Genomic DNA, 18,135 nt, shown 5'->3' on the forward strand with positions numbered 1-18,135 from the left:
ATATTATAGTTGATAGCATAGGGAATTCTAGCAAAACATGATTTCATTCTTATAGCAGCAACCGTCATGGCTGGGGAGAAAAGTCTAAGCATCAAGGTCCACCAAAGTTTTAGTTTGTCACTATCATAGACGAAAGAACGCTCCCTCGCTGGTTTAGCGGAGTTTTCATCTAGACGGCGGTCTCTGGACGGAGAGGAGACAGAGATGAAGGGGAGAGGAGGAAAGACGGTAGTCAAAATATGTGTCTAACAAAATATACATATGTATTTAATTGAGAGTTATGTATTTGATAAAGTGTACATGTATCTGAGTTAAGATTATATGTATCTATAGAAAAAAAATTTTGATACTCGAAAAAATGAGAAAAAATTAAATTTTTTGAACTTTTTTGAGATTAAATTCAAAAATTCAGGAAAATATGCGCAATTTGTTCCTAAATTAATGTGTTTCAGTTACATTTCATATTTAGATATATATAATTAAATGTATTTATTTAGCATGTATTTGGAAGCGCCAAATACATATATCTGAGGAATGAAATATGGTAGAAATTGTAATATGAAAAACTTATGTGAAGACAGGTAATTAGGCCTAAATTAATTGCATTTGTGTTGCTTGCCTTCTTTTTATGATATCAAAGCTACACAAGAGGAAAAGGTACATTTTGAAATAGTGGCAATAAATAAATTATAGAATCAAGCAATCTCCAATATTATATTATTTGTGTATGAGACACTATTCAAGTGGGACCCACCCACTTGGATAGTTGGGCAAGTTAGGCAACAAGTTGACTCTTCTTCATGCCTATATAATGTGCACATTCTGTGCAAATGAAAGAAAAAAATATACAAAAAAACATACGGCAATTCTCTTCTTTTCTCTCTTGCTCTTATTTCCTTCCTTTTAAATTATTGAGTTAGTCTCATTTTTATAACACGTTATCAGCACGAGGCTCCGGCTATTTTTTTAAGGTAACAAAAAGTGGTAAAAATTTTATTTAATTTTATTTTCATAAAATGACAAATATTTTAAAACTTGAATTTGTGGCTCTGGACATTTCTGGAAAAGGTTACTCCTCATGGGCACTAGATGCTGAAATTCATCTAGAATTGATGGGTCTGGCAGACACCATCAAAAATGATAACATGACATCTAGTCAAGACCGTGCAAAAGCTATGATTTTTCTCCGCCACCATCTTGACGAGGGGCTAAAATTACAATATCTTACATTAAAGGATCCCCTGAAATTGAGAAAAAAAATTTTAAAAAAAAATATGACCACCTGAAGTTGGTCATGCTTCTACAAGTACGTCATGACTGGTTAAATCTGAGACTAATGGATTTCAAAAATATATCTGAATATAATTCTGCCCTATTTAGAATTATAACTCAGTTAAATTTATACGGGGACAAAATCACTGAGCAAGATAAATTCAAAAAAATATACTTCACATTTTCACCCGCGAATATGCACCTGCAGCAGCAATATCGCAAAAAAAAGTTTTACAAAATATTCTGAATTACTATCTCACCTTCTTATTGCTGAACGACATAATAAATTATTAATAAAAAATTATGATAGTCGGCCCATTGGTTCTTTACCACTCCCAGAAGTGAATTATGCAAATTATAACCAACGAGAAAGAGGTCATGGCCCCAGTCGTGGTCATGGGCAAAAAAGAAATTATAATAATAATACTCGGCTGACACCGAAAAATGATCAACAATATAAAAGGCGAGGTAAAAAGCTAGAAGATTTACAAAAAAAATCAGAAAGTGTATATCATAGATGTGGAGGTGTGGGGCACTGGTTGTGGACTTGCCGGTCGTCAAAACGCTTGGTTCAACTATATCAGGCATCCTTAAAAATGACAGAAAATAATCCAAAGACTAATTTTATCTCTGAGGATAATATTGAGCCTATGCATTTGGATGTAGCTGATTTCTTTAATTTTCCAGAAGAAAATATGAATATCGATAAGATTAACAATATGTAAATAATTTTTTTTATTTATTTGTACTAAATATTATGTTTGTATTTTTATAGTCCATGTAAATAAATAAAATTTGTGTTGTTTTAATACTTATTTTATTTCTTATTGAAGAAAATATGGAAATGCCTCAAATCTTGTTTGGATCAATGATCAATCAAGAGGATATTTGTGTAATTGATAGTGAAACAACCCATGCTATATTTAAAGACGGGAAATATTTTTCTAACTTGCTAAGAAGAAAAGCAAATGTTACTACAATTTCTGGTAATTCAAAAATGATAAAAGGCTCCAGAAGAGCTACTATAATTCTGCCTAATGAAAGAATTATTGTTATAGAAGATGCACTATTCTCTTCTAAATCCCCTAGAAACTTGTTAAGTTTTAAAGATATCCGCAGAAATGGATATCATGTTGAGACAGTAAATCAAATTAATACTGAATATCTTGGTATAACCAATAGTGTCTCAGGCCAGAAATATATTTTGAAAAAATTATCAACTTTGTTCTCTGGCCTATATTATGCAAAAATTAGTGCAATTGAAGCACATATGATCGTAAACCAGAAGTTTACTAATCTAAATATATTTGTGCAATGGCATGATCGAATAGGTCATTCTAGATCAATAATGATGAGATGAATTCTTGAAAATTCAACTGGACACCTGTTAAAAAACCAAAAGATTCTTACGAATGATGAATTTTCATGTGTTGCTTGTTATCAAGGCAAATTAATTACTAGACCATCGACCCTGAAGGTTGGCATCGAATCTCCTGGATTTTTAGAGCGTATACATGGAGATATATGTGGACCTATTCATCCACCTAGTGGATTGTTTAGATATTTTATGGTCCTAATAGATGCATCATCTATATGGTTTCATGTGTGTCTCTTATCATCCCGCAACCTGGCATTTGTGAAGTTGTTAGCATAAATAATAAGATTGAGAGCGCAATTCTCAGATTATCCAATTAAGGCTATTCATTTTGATAATGCTGGAGAATTTACATTTCAAGCTTTTAATGATTATTACTTATCAATTGGGATAAAAATTGAACATCATGTTGCTCATGTTCATACTCAAAATGGCCTTGCAGAGTCATTTATAAAGCGCCTACAATTGATAGAAAGACCTCTACTAATGAAAAAAATTATCAATTATTATTTGGGGTCATGTTATCTTACATGCAGCAACACTTGTACGTCTCAGACCGATACATTATAATAAATACTCTCCGTCATAATTAGTATTTGGTTATGAGCCAAATATAGCCCATCTAAGAATTTTTGGTTGTGCAGTATACGTGCCTGTAGCACCACCGCAACGTACAAAGATGGGCCCTCAATGATGGTTGGGCATATATATTGAGTTTGACTCACCCTTCATAATTCGATACCTTAAACCTTCTGAAGAAGGTCAAGATTTGAGTAGTCCTGATATTTCTGAAGAAATCATTGAAACCGAAATTCAATTGAATGAAGAACTTTCAATAAGTTCTACCAGTGATTAGATGAATTTAGATTGATCAAAAATCATGGTTGATAATGTTTTTGCATATAATGTTGCACTTAACCTCATGCAAGATAGTGAAAGTCTTGAGCCTAAATCCATTGAATAATATCGACGTAGATGTGATTGGCCAGAATGGCAAAAAACAATTCAATCAGAATTAGACTCACTTGCTAAACATAAGGTTTTTGGACCTGTAGTCCAAATCCCTGAAGGTGTGAAATCAGTTGGCTATAAATGGATTTTTATGCGAAAATAAAATGAAATTATAAGATACAAGGCACGCCTTGTTGCAAAGAATTCTCTCAAAGACCCGGGGTCAACTATGAAGAAACATATTCACCTGTTATGAATAGAATAACATTTCGATATCTCATCAGTCTAGCTGTACATAAAAATCTTGAAATACATCTAATGGATGTAGTTACATCTTACCTTTATGGTTCACTTGATAATGAAATTTACATGAAAATACCAGAAGGATTAAAATTGCCTGAAGTATGTAATAAGTCTCGGAAGATGTACTCAATAAAACTGCAAAGATCATTATATTATCTGAAACAATTAGGGCGCATGTGGTATAATCGCCTTAGTGAGTACTTAATAAATGAAGGCTATATAAATGATTTCATTTGTCTATGTATTTTTATTAAGAAAATGAAATCAGAGTTTGTTATACTCGCCATTTATATTGATGATATAAATCTCATTGGAACCCCTGAAGAGGTCCAAAATGCAATTGAATATCTAAAGAAAGAATTTGAGATGAAAGACCTTGGAAAGACAAAACTTTATTTAGGTCTGCAAATTGAACATTTAGCAGACGGGGTCTTTTTCCGTCAATCTGCCTACACTGAGAAAATCTTAAAATGATTTTACATGGATAAAGCACATCCATTAAGTACTCCAATGGCTGTTCGATCACTTGAAGTGGAAAAAGATCAATTTCGACCTCTAGAAGAGGATAAAGAAATTCTTGGTCCTGAAGTACCATATCTCAGTGCTATTGGTGCACTTATGTATTTTGCTAACGCAACTAAGCCTGATATAATATTTTCTGTTAATTTGTTAGCAAGGTATAGTTCATCCCCAACGCGAAAGCATTGGAATGGTATCAAACATATTTTGCGATACCTGAAGGGTATTATTGATATGTGTTTGTTTTATACTAACAAAGGTTGCGCAGATCTTATTGGTTATGCAGATGCAGGTTATTTATCAGACCCACATAAAGCTCGATCTCAGACAGGCTATTTATTTACACACGGAGGAACTGCTATATCATGACGATCTACAAAGTAGTCTATTGTTGTTACTTTTTCAAATCATGCTGAAATAATAGCAATTCATGAAGCAAGTAGAGAATGTGTGTGGTTGAGATCGATGATACAGTTCATCAAAGAAAGATGCGGCCTGCAAAATAATGTTAAAGTACCCACAGTTATATTCGAAGACAATGCCGCGTGCATAGCTCAATTAAAAGGTGGCTTTATAAAAGAAGACAGAACAAAACATATTTCACCAAAATTATTCTTCACACATGATCTTTAGAAGAATGGTGATATTGATGTATAACAAGTTCGTTCAAGTGATAATCTTGTAGATTTATTCACAAAAGCATTACCAACATTAACTTTTGAGAAGCTGAGATATAAGATTGGAATGCGTCGTCTCCAAAATATAAAATGAAATTTTTATTAGGGGGAGTAAAATATGCGCTACAGTCTTTTTCCCTTAACCAAGGTTTTGTCCCACTGGGTTTTTCTGAAAAGATTTTTAATGAGGCAGTACCCAAGGCGTATTACCAGATATGTGTACTCTTGTTCCTTAACTGGCTTTTCCCACTAGTTTTTTTCTAGTAAGGTTTTATTGAGGCACATGATCTATCGGTATTCAGAATACATATATATATTATCTCTTATAGAATTGTTAAGGAGACACATTATACATGGACATCCAAGGGGGAGTGTTGTGCATGGATGTCTCTATCCAAGTGGGACTCACCCACTTGGATAGTTGGGCAAGTTAGGCAACAAATTGACTCTTCTTCATGCCTATATAATGTGCACATTCTGTGCAAATGAAAGATAAAAATATACAGAAAAACATACGGCAATTCTCTTTTTCTCTCTCTTGCTCTTATTTCCTTCCTTTTAAATTATTGAGTTAGTCTCATTTTTATAACATTGTAGCTATAATAATAAATTTTCCCACATGATCAATTTTATGTTGCTCTTTCAAAAGGAATATTAGTATTGACACTAAGGTCTTATTTATTTGTACGATTCAGACCTAAGCCCATTAAGTGCATTTTTAAAAAAAAAATATTAATAAGTTTGAATACATTTGACCGAATCAGATCTGTGAAAGAGTCTTAATACCGTTCACACTTTAAAACTCATACTTCTATTTCTCTCTCTCAAACTCATGTACTGTTTTCTTTTTGTCTTTCTCAAATCAACTTCATTCTTTCTCGTCTCTCTTTAACCATCAATCAATCAATCTAGTATTTTTATCTTGAAAACTAGTAAATTATCAAATTTTGTTTAAATATTTTCTAATCCAATTCTCCATCTTTATTTCATAATTTTAATGCTAGTTTTCAGTTGTAAAATTAGGATATAAGAAGATCAAGATGTCTGCAACTTAAGCCAAATAAAAAGGAAATTAAACGCCCAAAAATCGACAATAAAGAGAAAGAAGAGCATTCAAAATAGATATTTTATCATCAATAAATATGTTTCATTTTGAATTCTATAGTTACAAAAGGCAGCAACCTTTTTTAAAAAAAAATATGCTTTGAGAAAAGATCAATGATTAATTAGTTTCTCATTATATATTTATGAAGTTTAAATATAAATAAATTATACACATTCGGATGTTGAAAAATAAACAATTTTAATCATTTAGTGTTTAGACCTAAAGATAATATCTTAATCATTCATATGAGAATTCAAATTCAGATGTCTTAATCTTAATGAAAACAAATGAGGCCTAAGAGTCTTGATGATGACAGTACAATCAAAACTCATGAAAATAACATACATCAGGAATATCGTCTACAAGAATAAAATACACTCTATTTCATTATATATTTGTACCTCATAAAATCAAAATTAGTAAAAAGAATCATATGTATCTAATTTCAATTTAGTTATTCGTCTTTATAGGTTTGGACAACGCTCCCCAAGACAACAGAGCCATCATTGTGGGGAGGTTAAAGAGCATCCAACGAATGATAATGATCAATATATATCATCCATAAAAACTTATGCTTTATTCTTTCACGTATAATGTAACACTCTGAAAATTTTTAAGTTAAGATCTGAATCATTTTTCATATGCGTATAGGTCCGAACCTGATGACTTTCAATTGTATATATGTGTTAAGATCAATTTCTAAGTATTAGGAGTGTATTATATGTGAATTAGAGCCATAAAGAACCTCTAACACCAAGTCAAGTTCAAAACTTTTTTATCGATTGACTTTTTACATAGGATCATATAAGGACCAACTTCAAATGACAATAACTTTCAGAATATGAAGATTTAGGTGACCCATGATCCATAAAATTAAAGATCTATGAGTCTTCTTTCCAACGCCATCGTCTATTTGTTAATCTGAATCTAAAGTAAAAAGTTATGACTGATTTATCAAAGACGCTCTAACCTAGCAGTGTGTGACAGTAAAAGTGATGTTAAGTGTGATGATCCATCACACTTGGGCGTTACAATGACCCATAAGGTCATTTTTAGGCTATTTTGATGGCTTGAGTGACGGTCTGTCACCCAACAATAGTTTGTCACTCAAACGACGGTAGAACGTGAATTTTTACTGATTTTGTGTTTGGGGAAGGTATGTTTATCCTAAAAGCTTTAGAAAATTTATCTAAATAACCTTAAAACATCTTAGGAGGGTTAGATAATCAGTTTTCATTACTTCAATCCTCTCATTCTCTTTCCAAAAACTTCTATGCTCAAGACTTTAAACTATACCAAATTAGGGTTCATCTTCTAAGGTTCATCATCAAGTTTTATCACTAAGGTATATAAGGCTATCTCCACGTGTGGGAATACTTTGTTCTTCCCCATGAACTAAATTTTCATGTTTTCAAAGTATCTTCTATAAATAAGTTAGGGTTAGAATGAAAATATATGTTCTTTTTCAATTGTTTCTTGATTCTTTATGAAACCCAAAGAACCCTCCATGAAAGTATCATATTCTCATAATAATCAATTACCATATGAGTTTTACATGATTTCCTCCATGAAATTATGAACTATATAAAAATAATGGTTTCTATCTTGAAAATTAAGTTTAATGACTTCTTAATAACTTGTTAATGGTTTCTTCATATTTCCACAATGAATTCTTGAAAATTCTTCTTATAGTATGAACCCTAGAATTATGAGCTTTGAAATTTTCAAAAAAATAAAAATAAATCTTATGATGCTATCATATATTTTTATGATTCCTAATGTCCTTATGAAATCTTCCACAAAAGTTATTTTAATTCTTTCATATTCATATGATTACCTCATAAATTGTCAGGTTATGTATGTACAAAAAGTCATGTTTCTCATGTCGATTCTTTATGAATTTATGAGTCCCCACGACATCATTCACTCTCTAAGAAAATCTTATTTCAAGAGTCTATCCTTTTTTTAACCCTGAGATTTCAAAAGTATGAATTATGATTTTTATGACATTTAATCTAAGTATTAATCCAATGAAGTTCTGCCCAAAACTATGAACCCTGTGATTTAATGGAATAATTTACATGATTTAAATTATGAACTATGGTATATGGATACCAAGTGTCTTTCAATGATTTTTATCGTATGAACTATGAAGTATATTTTCTCATGATCTCTATGAGATATGTATATGACTCACGTTATAAAGTATGGACTTTCAAGTCAAACATGTTTTTCTTGGGCATTCTCTTAAATTATGATATATGAACTCAAAGCTCTATTATGATGGTTTTTGAAGTAATGGGTAGCACCAAGAAGGCATAAGTTCAGATATCGAATGTCCGAAACTACGTAGGCCAGCGTATGGTAAGGATCATATTGTTGGTTCGAGTGATTTCTCTATGTGCTCCTGATTAGGGCTTATTATGGATCCACAAGACATGTATGCTTCATACCCCTAACAAGGTATGTGGTGGCTTAGCTGATCAGATCGAGATCAGACTCCATGTGCTCCCATGGTGATTATGTCAGGTTAACCTAAAAGTATAATATTTTATGAAACTAAAATACTGTACGTATGAGTTATAATTTCATAAAATATGATTTGTGGCACCAATTGGAAAGAGTTTTGAAAAATGCATTGCATATGGATATTCAGTTCAGTCATCGGATGATCAGTTCCAGAAGTTCTGTTTAAGTTCTTTAGTTGCATTAATTGATTTTGATAATCATAATATATTTCTTATATTATTGTACTCAGATATTTCAAGATCTTGACGTCTATCAAATTCATGTTCAATTATCCAGCTTTATCAGTTATAGTATCATTTTCATTCAGTTGTTTTTACATACCATATATTTCATATAGTAACGTCATTTGACGTTGAATCATTTTATGATGTGGTTTCAAGGATTTAGACTCAATGACAAAAGATTTCTTAGTTCCATTTTTCTCAACTTAAGTGAGTCCTCCTTGCTCTTAGAGGACTTGATCATATTGAGTTCATCTTAGTAGTAAGTAATAACTGATTAGCTAAAGGTAGACGAGGGGCCTTATCCGGTAGATATTACTTTGTCATGTTAAAGACTTCATAGACAGATAGTCAGTCAATTTGAAATAGACTCATCTCTAGGCTTCGCATCTTCGTGAGAAAGACCTCATGTATTCCAGTTTTGACCTTGGTATTGCTATGCTTCAAAACTTCAATAATTTATTTATGAAAAGCTTTTATTAGAAGACCTATTTTCTTTATTATGATGGATTTCACAAAGAGTATGTTTTAAAATTGGGATAATACATCAAAAAGCCCCCACAAACTTGACAGCATAACTTACTTTAATATTTTAACTATACAGGTGTTTAAATGCTCCCTTAACAACTTTGAAATAAATTAAATATCACCCTGAGATCATAAAACCATTCTCACCTGCCACATCATCGCCATATAAGCACCACATCACTGCCATGTCAGCACCACGTTATTAATTTTATTTATTCTTTAACACTTCTTAAATTAATTTATCCTAATTAATTAATTAAAAATATATATTTTTTAAAATCAAAATATAAAAATAACCCATTTTTATTTTCCCTCCCCCGCCCCCACCCCTCACTTCTTTCTTCTTTCGTGTTCACCATTTTTGTCCTTCACTGTTCTTTCTTCTTTCTCTTTTCTTGCCCCCCTACATCACTGTCATGTCAGCATCATGTCATTAATTATTTTTATTTATTTTTTAACACTTTTTAAATTAATTTATCCTAATTAATTAATTAAAATTATATATTTTTTAAAATCAAAATATAAAAATGGCCCATTTTTATTTTCTCCTCACCCCCGCCCCTACCCCCACCCACCTCTCACTTCTTTCTTTTTCCTTATTCACCATTTTTGTCCTTCACTTTCTTCTTCTTTCTCTCTCCCCCCCCCCCCCATCCATTTTTCCTTGTCCTCTTTCTTTCTCTAATTTCTTTCCCCTCAAAATGAGATAAGCAAATAAGAATGGAGGCTTTCTTCCTCTAAAAATAAATCACCAAGATGTTCATCAATGGCGAATTTGAGAAATTGAAGTTTCAAAGCAAACATGTAATTGATATTTCGATGATGGGTATGCCGAATAGGTATGGTAGAGTTGAAGATGAAGATGAAGGAAAAAATGATGTTTCTATGGAGAAGAAACTATATTGGGGAAGAATAAAGAAAGAAAAAGATTTTAAAAAATTGTGTTTGATAAGAAAATTTACATATTTTAATAAAAGTTAATATATCAAAAAAATAATATTTAAAATATTAATTATATATTGACCTATAAAAAATGTCATGTGTATGATTTTATAATTTTTTTATTTAAAAAAATATCTTTATCCGCTTTAAGGAGAATGCAGTCACTCTTTCTGCCACGTCACCCTTTAGGGTGGTATTTAATTCACTTGAAGTTGTTAAGGGTGGTATTTAAACGCCCATGTAGTTAAAGTACTAAAGTAAGTTATGCTGCCAAGTTCGAGGGCGGGGGGGGGGGGGGGGGAGGGGGGGGTTGATGTATTTCCTCTTTAAAATTATGAATTCCTCTCATGTCTAGATGTATGCTCATGTTTCATGCCACCTTATGGGTACATTCAGACCAGAAATGGTATCGGATACTGGCGACGTGCAGAATGTAGGTTCGAGGCATGACATATAATTATATATTCAAATTAATTTTAGTAGTATTGATATTATTTTACATAATTGTGTATTAATTATATGATTTAGGATACATGCATGACGTACGTATAGAAAAATTAGAAATATTAAAAAATGGAAAAAAGGAAAGGAAAAGGAAAAATGTATATAAATAGAAAGTTTTCTTATTTTAGGATTAGCCTTGTTGTAAGTTACATATAATCGATAGCTGAATATCAGTTATTTTGAAGAAAAAGACTCTAACTTCAGCATTTATCATTGTTCTATTTTGATATTTGGTCCATGAAGTCTTGATTCTTCAATTTGTGCCTTCATTAGTTTTTGCAATTCGATTTTAGGAGACACATCTTTTGAGCAAGCACATATATTAAGTGCACAACGATACGGAGGTGTTTTACAAAAACTCTTACAATCTTCATCTTTCTGACAAAAGCAACATAACTTGACGTTTCTTGCTTGAACGTTTGGTGAAACACCTATAAAAATGAAGAATCTATAATTGATCATGTTATGTATACATAGAAGCTTTTACCTTAATGAAAAATATATATACTACTAGGAACACACATATTTTTTACAAAATTATGACATAGTTCATTGAAAATGTACTTGTTGAAAATTGTTTCAACAAATTTGTAGAAAATCTAGGGTTACTGTTAACTTTTCGACAAAAAAATCTACTAAAGGTCCGTATTATATCTGTAAGCAAATACATGTAATTTTTCTCTTCTATATTTCAAAAAATTATCCATAACAATTCACATAAAAACTTTGAAACAAATTATTAAACAAAACTAATTAAGTGATAAAGAAATCATAAATAATATGGAACAATGTTGATGTTTAGTTGATGCATCTTATACTCACATACATAATTCTAATCCTAAAATAAAAAATAAAAAATCGTTTACTTCTTCCACCTCCCTCTAATGAATGTGTAACTTCAACTAAGAAAAAATTAAATAAATAAACACATAAGCATAATATTTTAATACAAGAAACACAAATGAAATTTGTGAAAAACTCAAAAAGGGGTTGTGATATTCAAGTATTTTAAAAAAAAATAAAACAAATACAATTTAAAAGAGGAAAAAACTTACAAAGTTTCATCACTATGATGATAAGAAGAAAAGTCATCACTTTGAAAGCCATATCAAAATATTTTTTCTAATGCCAAAAAATGTTTACTTGAAAATAATATGTGAAGGTGTGATGATAATGTTTTTTCCTTCTATTTATAGCATGTTTAGTTGAATATTTCAGTAAATTTTGATTTTACCACCAATATTGAATAATTAAAGTAGGTGTTCTTAATTTGATGACCCAAAATATTTTATAGCAAATTGAAGTAACTCTAACAAGAATAGACAAATATTTTATGGTCTTATCTATTAGGAGTTGATTGGTGTGAGGTATAAGGTATAACAATTTCAAGAATAAAATGCAGGACTACTTTATCCTGCATTTAATTGGAGGTATTAGGCAGTCCGAGGATTATTTATCCCACCATTTATACCTTAGTGATGGGATAAATTATCCCTCATACATGGTGGAATAACTTATCCCAAGATAACCTATTCCGAAATAATTAATCCTGGGATAACTTATTTCCAACCAAGCGACTCCTTAAAGACATTGAATTATAATTTACACATTTAAATTAAAAACTTGATCCAAAGTTTGGTCAACACGTCCCCTCATTTTCTTTAATGGTTGAAGACAATTAACAAAGCCATAGAATTAATATTAATAGTATCTAATAAGCACAAATTAATTTGTGGTCATCACATCCAATATTTAGTAGCAAATTAGAGTAAATAAGAATAGATTAGTGATTGTACGGATTTATGACTTATCTATTAAAAAAAAAAACGCAAACACTAAAAAAAAAACTCAATATCTCTTCTACTCAATTATAAAATGGTTTTGGATTGGGTTTGAAAAAAAAAATGGACTGAATTATTAATTGTAGCTGGGTTGGGGCAGGTTCGATTTTGAAGAGGTAAAAAAAATGAGTGAGGTAATTTTTTCTTTTAAAGTCATGTGATATTTTTGAAATTAAAAAATTAATTTTAAATTATTATTTTTAATTCAACTTGTTAAGAAAAAGGATAGATATGTACTATTTGTTAAATAACGACTTTATATATGCACTATTTGTTAAGCAAAAAGGTATATACGCACTATTTTTATGACAAGAGACATATTCACTCTAAATCACAAAGCTGAAGAATATATTTACTCTTTTCCCTACCCTTATTGAGCGAATAATTGAACTAATAACCGATTAACTTCACAAACAAATGAAAATGTCGTAAAAGTAGCAATTTTGCCAATCATACAAAAATATATTATTTTTTTTGTTCTAAATTATATGGTATTGTTTGGCTGAGCATGAAATTTAAAAAATAAGAAAGACTTTGTTATATTTACTGAGTTGTTCTTATTAAGGTCACTTTAGTATTTACTTTCAGTTGAATTTTCTTTACAATAAAATATTAAGTGAAATTCAATAGGAATAAAATAGGGATCATGTCATTAAATAGTTGTCAAATAATAAAAATAGATATTCTTTTTTTAAACAGATCAAAAAAGAAAAGATGTAGTGGACGTTCGGTATTCAGTACGTGATTTTCAAATTTTGAATTCGGTAATCGATAGTTAAAAGTAAATATCAAATATTGAACTTTTAAATTTCGATTTGATAATTCGATTATCGATAAATTAAACTTCGGTTCAGTATGATATTCGGTAATACTATATTGAAGTTGGAGTCGATTGTATTATAAATTGAATATCATACTTCAATTATTTCTATTTTTCAATGTAGGCACAACATAATTAAAGATCAACAAGTAAAAAAATATCAAAAAGAATTAATTAATGCGACAAAAAAACATATGTGCCATGAAATTAGAACCAATGCACCCCAACCAACTTAATGGAGAACCAAGATGAATTGTTATCAAAATATTTGTGTCTAATCTTTTCTAATATTTTGTGATCAAATCTAGTGCCGTGCAATAGTAAGTACTAAGTAGTAGCTAGGAAATAATATCCACTGCAACATTGTCAATATGTTTTTCCTTTGTACAGATGATAAATCAAATGATCATTTCTTTTGTTAGTGCTTCAGGATGCATTTGTATTTGAGTTGCTTATGTTTATACTTTTAATTTTCTCTCTGAGAGTGTATTGATGGCCTGTCGAACGGTATTTAAAAAATACCGAATACCAAACAGTATTAATATCTCTTAGCAAATAAATACCGAATATCAAAAGGTATTAATTTAAGTTACATTCAAATACTAATTCTTTTAAAATACAAATATGCCAAATCGCTTAACTTAAGAAAACAAAACCAACTGACTTATAAGCAGCTCTGTTTGTGCGATGGCACTTTGGTGGCGGAATATAAGCAGGTTAAGGAGGCAGCTAAGCCATCTGTATAGCAGAGACATTGCACAATATATTATTATTGCTCAACAATCAAGTCAAAAAATACGTTATCATTCTACATTGAGGCGCAAAATTTCTGATGCTCTTCCAGATATACGTAGAGCAAACAAGAACATCACAAATTTGATTCGAAATGGTCGATTAGAAGATGCTCGGACATTATTCGATGAGTTAACGCATCGAAACACAGTTACTTGGAACTCAATGATAAGTGGGTACGTGCAACATCGTGAGATTGTGAAAGCACGGTACCTGTTTGATGAAATGCCTCAACGAGATGTTGTTTCTTGGAATTTGATGATTTCTGGGTATTTGTCTTGTAAAGGGAAGGGGTATTTGGAGGAGGGTAGGAATCTGTTTGGTGAAATGCCTGAAAGAGATTTCATTTCTTGGAATACTATGATTAGTGGGTATGCTAAAGCTGGGAAAATGGGTGAAGCGTTGGAGGTTTTTGAATGTATGCCTGTTAAGAATGTTGTGTCTTGGAATGCCGTGATTTCGGGGTTTTTGCGTAATGGGGATGTGAAAACTGCTGTTGGGTATTTTAAGAGAATGCCGGAGAGGGATTCGGCTTCTCTTGGTGTACTTGTATCGGGTTTGATACAGAATGAGGAATTGGATGAGGCGGAAAATGTTCTTTATGAATTTGGAGAGAGCAATGATGGGAAAGAAGATATGGTTCATGCTTATAACACTTTGATCGCTGGATATGGTCAGAAAGGAAGAGTTGGTGATGCTAGACGCCTTTTTGATAAAGTTCCATCTTATAGTGGTCAGGGAATTAGCAGAAAGAAGAGATTTGAGAGGAATGTCGTGTCATGGAATTCCATGATCATGGCTTATATCAAAGCAGGAGATGTGGTTTCTGCAAGAGAACTTTTTGATCAGATGACAGAGAGGGATACATTTTCATGGAACACAATGGTTTGTGGCTATGTTCATGCCTCAAATATGAGTGAAGCATCAAACCTGTTTTCTAAAATGCCGAATCCTGATGTACTATCATGGAATTCAATCATCTCTGGATATGCACAGACGGGAATGTTAGAATTGGCACGTGATTATTTTGAAAGGATGCCCCACAAGAATCGGGTTTCTTGGAATTCAATGATCTCTGCATGTGAAACAAATGCAGACTATGAAGGAGCAATAAAGTTATTCAGGGAGATGCAACAGGCTGGGGAGAAACCTGATAGACACACACTCTCCTCACTCCTAAGTGTTTGTGCTGAAACTGTGGCATTGTTTCTGGGTATGCAGATTCATCAATTAGTGACAAAGACTGTTATACCAGATATACCTTTAAACAATTCCCTAATAACTATGTATGCAAGATGTGGCGCAATACATGAAGCAAGGACAATATTTGAAAAGATGAAATTTCAAAAGGACGTAATCTCATGGAATGCAATGGTCGGAGGATATGCATCTCATGGTTTTGCATTTGAAGCCCTAGAGCTTTTTGAATTAATGAAGTGCCTTAAAGTGAGGCCAACTCGCATCACGTTCATTTCAGTTCTGAATGCTTGTGCTCATTCTGGTTTAGTGGAACAAGGTCGGTTATATTTTAAATCTATGGACTCTGAATTTGGCATCAAACCTGAGGTTGAACATTTTGCCTCCCTTGTGGATATTGTTGGTCGAGACGGGCAGCTTGAGGAGGCGATGAAAGTGATTAACACTATGCCAGTGGAGCCAGATAAGGCTGTCTGGGGTGCAGTACTAGGTGCTTGCAGGGTGCACAACAATGTTGAGTTGGCGCGAATAGCAGCTGAAGCGCTAATGCGCCTGGAACCAGAGAGTTCAGGCCCTTATGTTTTGCTGTATAACATGTATGCCGATGCTGGAAGGTGGGATGATGCAAATGAAATCAGAATGTTGATGGAAACAAATAAGATAAGGAAGGAGCCCGCTTATAGCAGGGTCGGCTCTACTTCCTCATAGTGATTTCTGAAATTGTAAATTTTGATCACACAAAGAATTTGGACCGAGTTAGCTATTTTGGGGTTTAAATCATTAGAAGGAAAATGCCATGTGCAGTGTCCTGCTGAGCTTTTGCAGTATTCTTTACTTTGACTAATAATGCAACAATGCTGCAAAACCCTTATTTGATGTTTTGGAGCATTTATGTCTGCAGTTTAAGTGTTGGAGTTCAAAGAATTGAGCATAGTGAATTCTAGTGGGCCAGAAGCTTGTTTCATGAAGAAACACCACTAAAATAGGCATTGACTCTACTGATAACATTGCATGATTGCCAGGTTCGCTTTTGCCTTATTTTTCTCACCTTTTTTATCTTCAGTAATTAGTTGTTTTCTTCATTCAATCTTTGGGCTCTCTCTCTCTCTCTGGTAAACTAGTCTATCTTCTCGTCTTTGTATCTGGCCTGAACTTCAATAGCATTATGTATTGAGATAATAAATAATTCATGATGCTAGAAATTTAGGATAGTCAAGCCCCTATTAGGACAGAGGGAATACCTCTATGACTTGCATTTCTATTGAACTGCTTTTTTATTGTACTTGCACCTTGAGTTTTGTTCTATTTAATTCTCCCTAAAACTCGAAGAAATCCTAATCCTTCTTCCCTCTTGATTAGCTTTTCATGAGCTGGACTTATAATAAAAGAAATAAAGAACATTTAAAGAAAAGAATCCAAGTTTTTTTTTTTTTTGTATAACAGGAATTTACAAATCTATGTCAGAGAACTAAGAGTTCCTAATCTTTGTATAAAGTTCAACTGGAGTGTGAATTTTTTTTGCATCTTTTTTTTTTCCTGATCTTTATGTTTCTTCCTCAACAAGTATTTGGTGTTTTTATTGCTTACTGAAGATGACCATGTGATTGCTCTTATTCATGTTAGGCAACACTGCTCTCTGGCATCAAGCATTTCCACCTGAACAATCAGAAAAGAAATCAAAACTTATTAGGATGGAGGACGTTAACATCGATGCCAATGCTCCAACTCCTAGACATGTATCCAAATAACTGAAGAGAAATCTGTGGGGTTTGAGGATAATGCTGAGAAGCATTCATTTACTGACTAGGGAAGCCAACTTTGACTACAAAGATATTCAAAGATTCTTCTGTTGTTTTGATGTTCGAGCATGGTGTACTGTCTCACAAACATATAATCTGAGAGAGCTATTAATCGACATCTTTGGGCAAGTTACAGGTGTTAAGCACCATGTGCATGCCAGTGACGGTATAGTTGATATGTTGTGCAAATGTTTGCTAGGCAAAAGATATCTATCTCATTGTGTTGGTTGATATGTGGGACGTCGAGGTGTGGGGTTAGTTAAGATTATGTATTCCAGTTGGTGGAAATGGAAGCAGAATTATCGACTTAAGCAAGTGGCAGAGGGACTCATGCGCCTTAATGATCCCTGACTACAGATGAGAGTTTGAAATTGTTGCTGAAGTAACTGAAAAGGAAACTTGCCCTCTAAACTCCGGGTGCTGGAATACAAGTTCATTTGAAGATGTCGTCTTCTATCCATGGGAAATGGGATGCAGAACTTAGAGTACTTGTACTACTGACAAGGACTGCAGTAATTGCTGGATATGTTGTACCTGTACGTACAATAGTGTTGAAAATCAATCTTTCTGCCTGATTTAAGAATTTCGTTTGTAATTTCAGTGTCTTTGTTGCATCTTTTTGTTTCTTTATCATTAAAACATTGTACGAATAATGAAAAAAAGACGAACGAATAATTTTATATTCAAGAAAGCTAATGGACTCCACTTCGAAGGCTCATCTCTCCTACATAATGAGTATGACCAAAAATATTTGTAAAGC

General features: G+C 32.4%; 1 protein-coding gene across 1 annotated transcript; it reads left to right on the plus strand.

The window, feature by feature from the left end:
* Positions 1-14,150: 14,150 nt before the first annotated feature.
* LOC129880270 (pentatricopeptide repeat-containing protein At1g62260, mitochondrial) lies at positions 14,151-18,110 on the plus strand. Its single transcript, XM_055954230.1, has 2 exons — positions 14,151-16,598; positions 17,200-18,110. The coding sequence occupies exon 1, from the start codon at positions 14,275-14,277 to the stop codon at positions 16,282-16,284; it is 2,010 nt and encodes a 669-aa protein (XP_055810205.1). The 5' UTR covers positions 14,151-14,274; the 3' UTR covers positions 16,285-16,598; positions 17,200-18,110.
* Positions 18,111-18,135: the final 25 nt, after the last annotated feature.

Source organism: Solanum dulcamara, chromosome 2, assembly GCF_947179165.1.
Source record: "Solanum dulcamara chromosome 2, daSolDulc1.2, whole genome shotgun sequence".
Lineage (NCBI taxonomy): Eukaryota > Viridiplantae > Streptophyta > Magnoliopsida > Solanales > Solanaceae > Solanum > Solanum dulcamara.

Coding starts and splice junctions, on each gene's coding strand:
- LOC129880270 (XM_055954230.1), top strand. CDS start 14,275: ATGGCACTTTGGTGGCGGAATATAAGCAGGTTAAGGAGGCAGCTAAGC.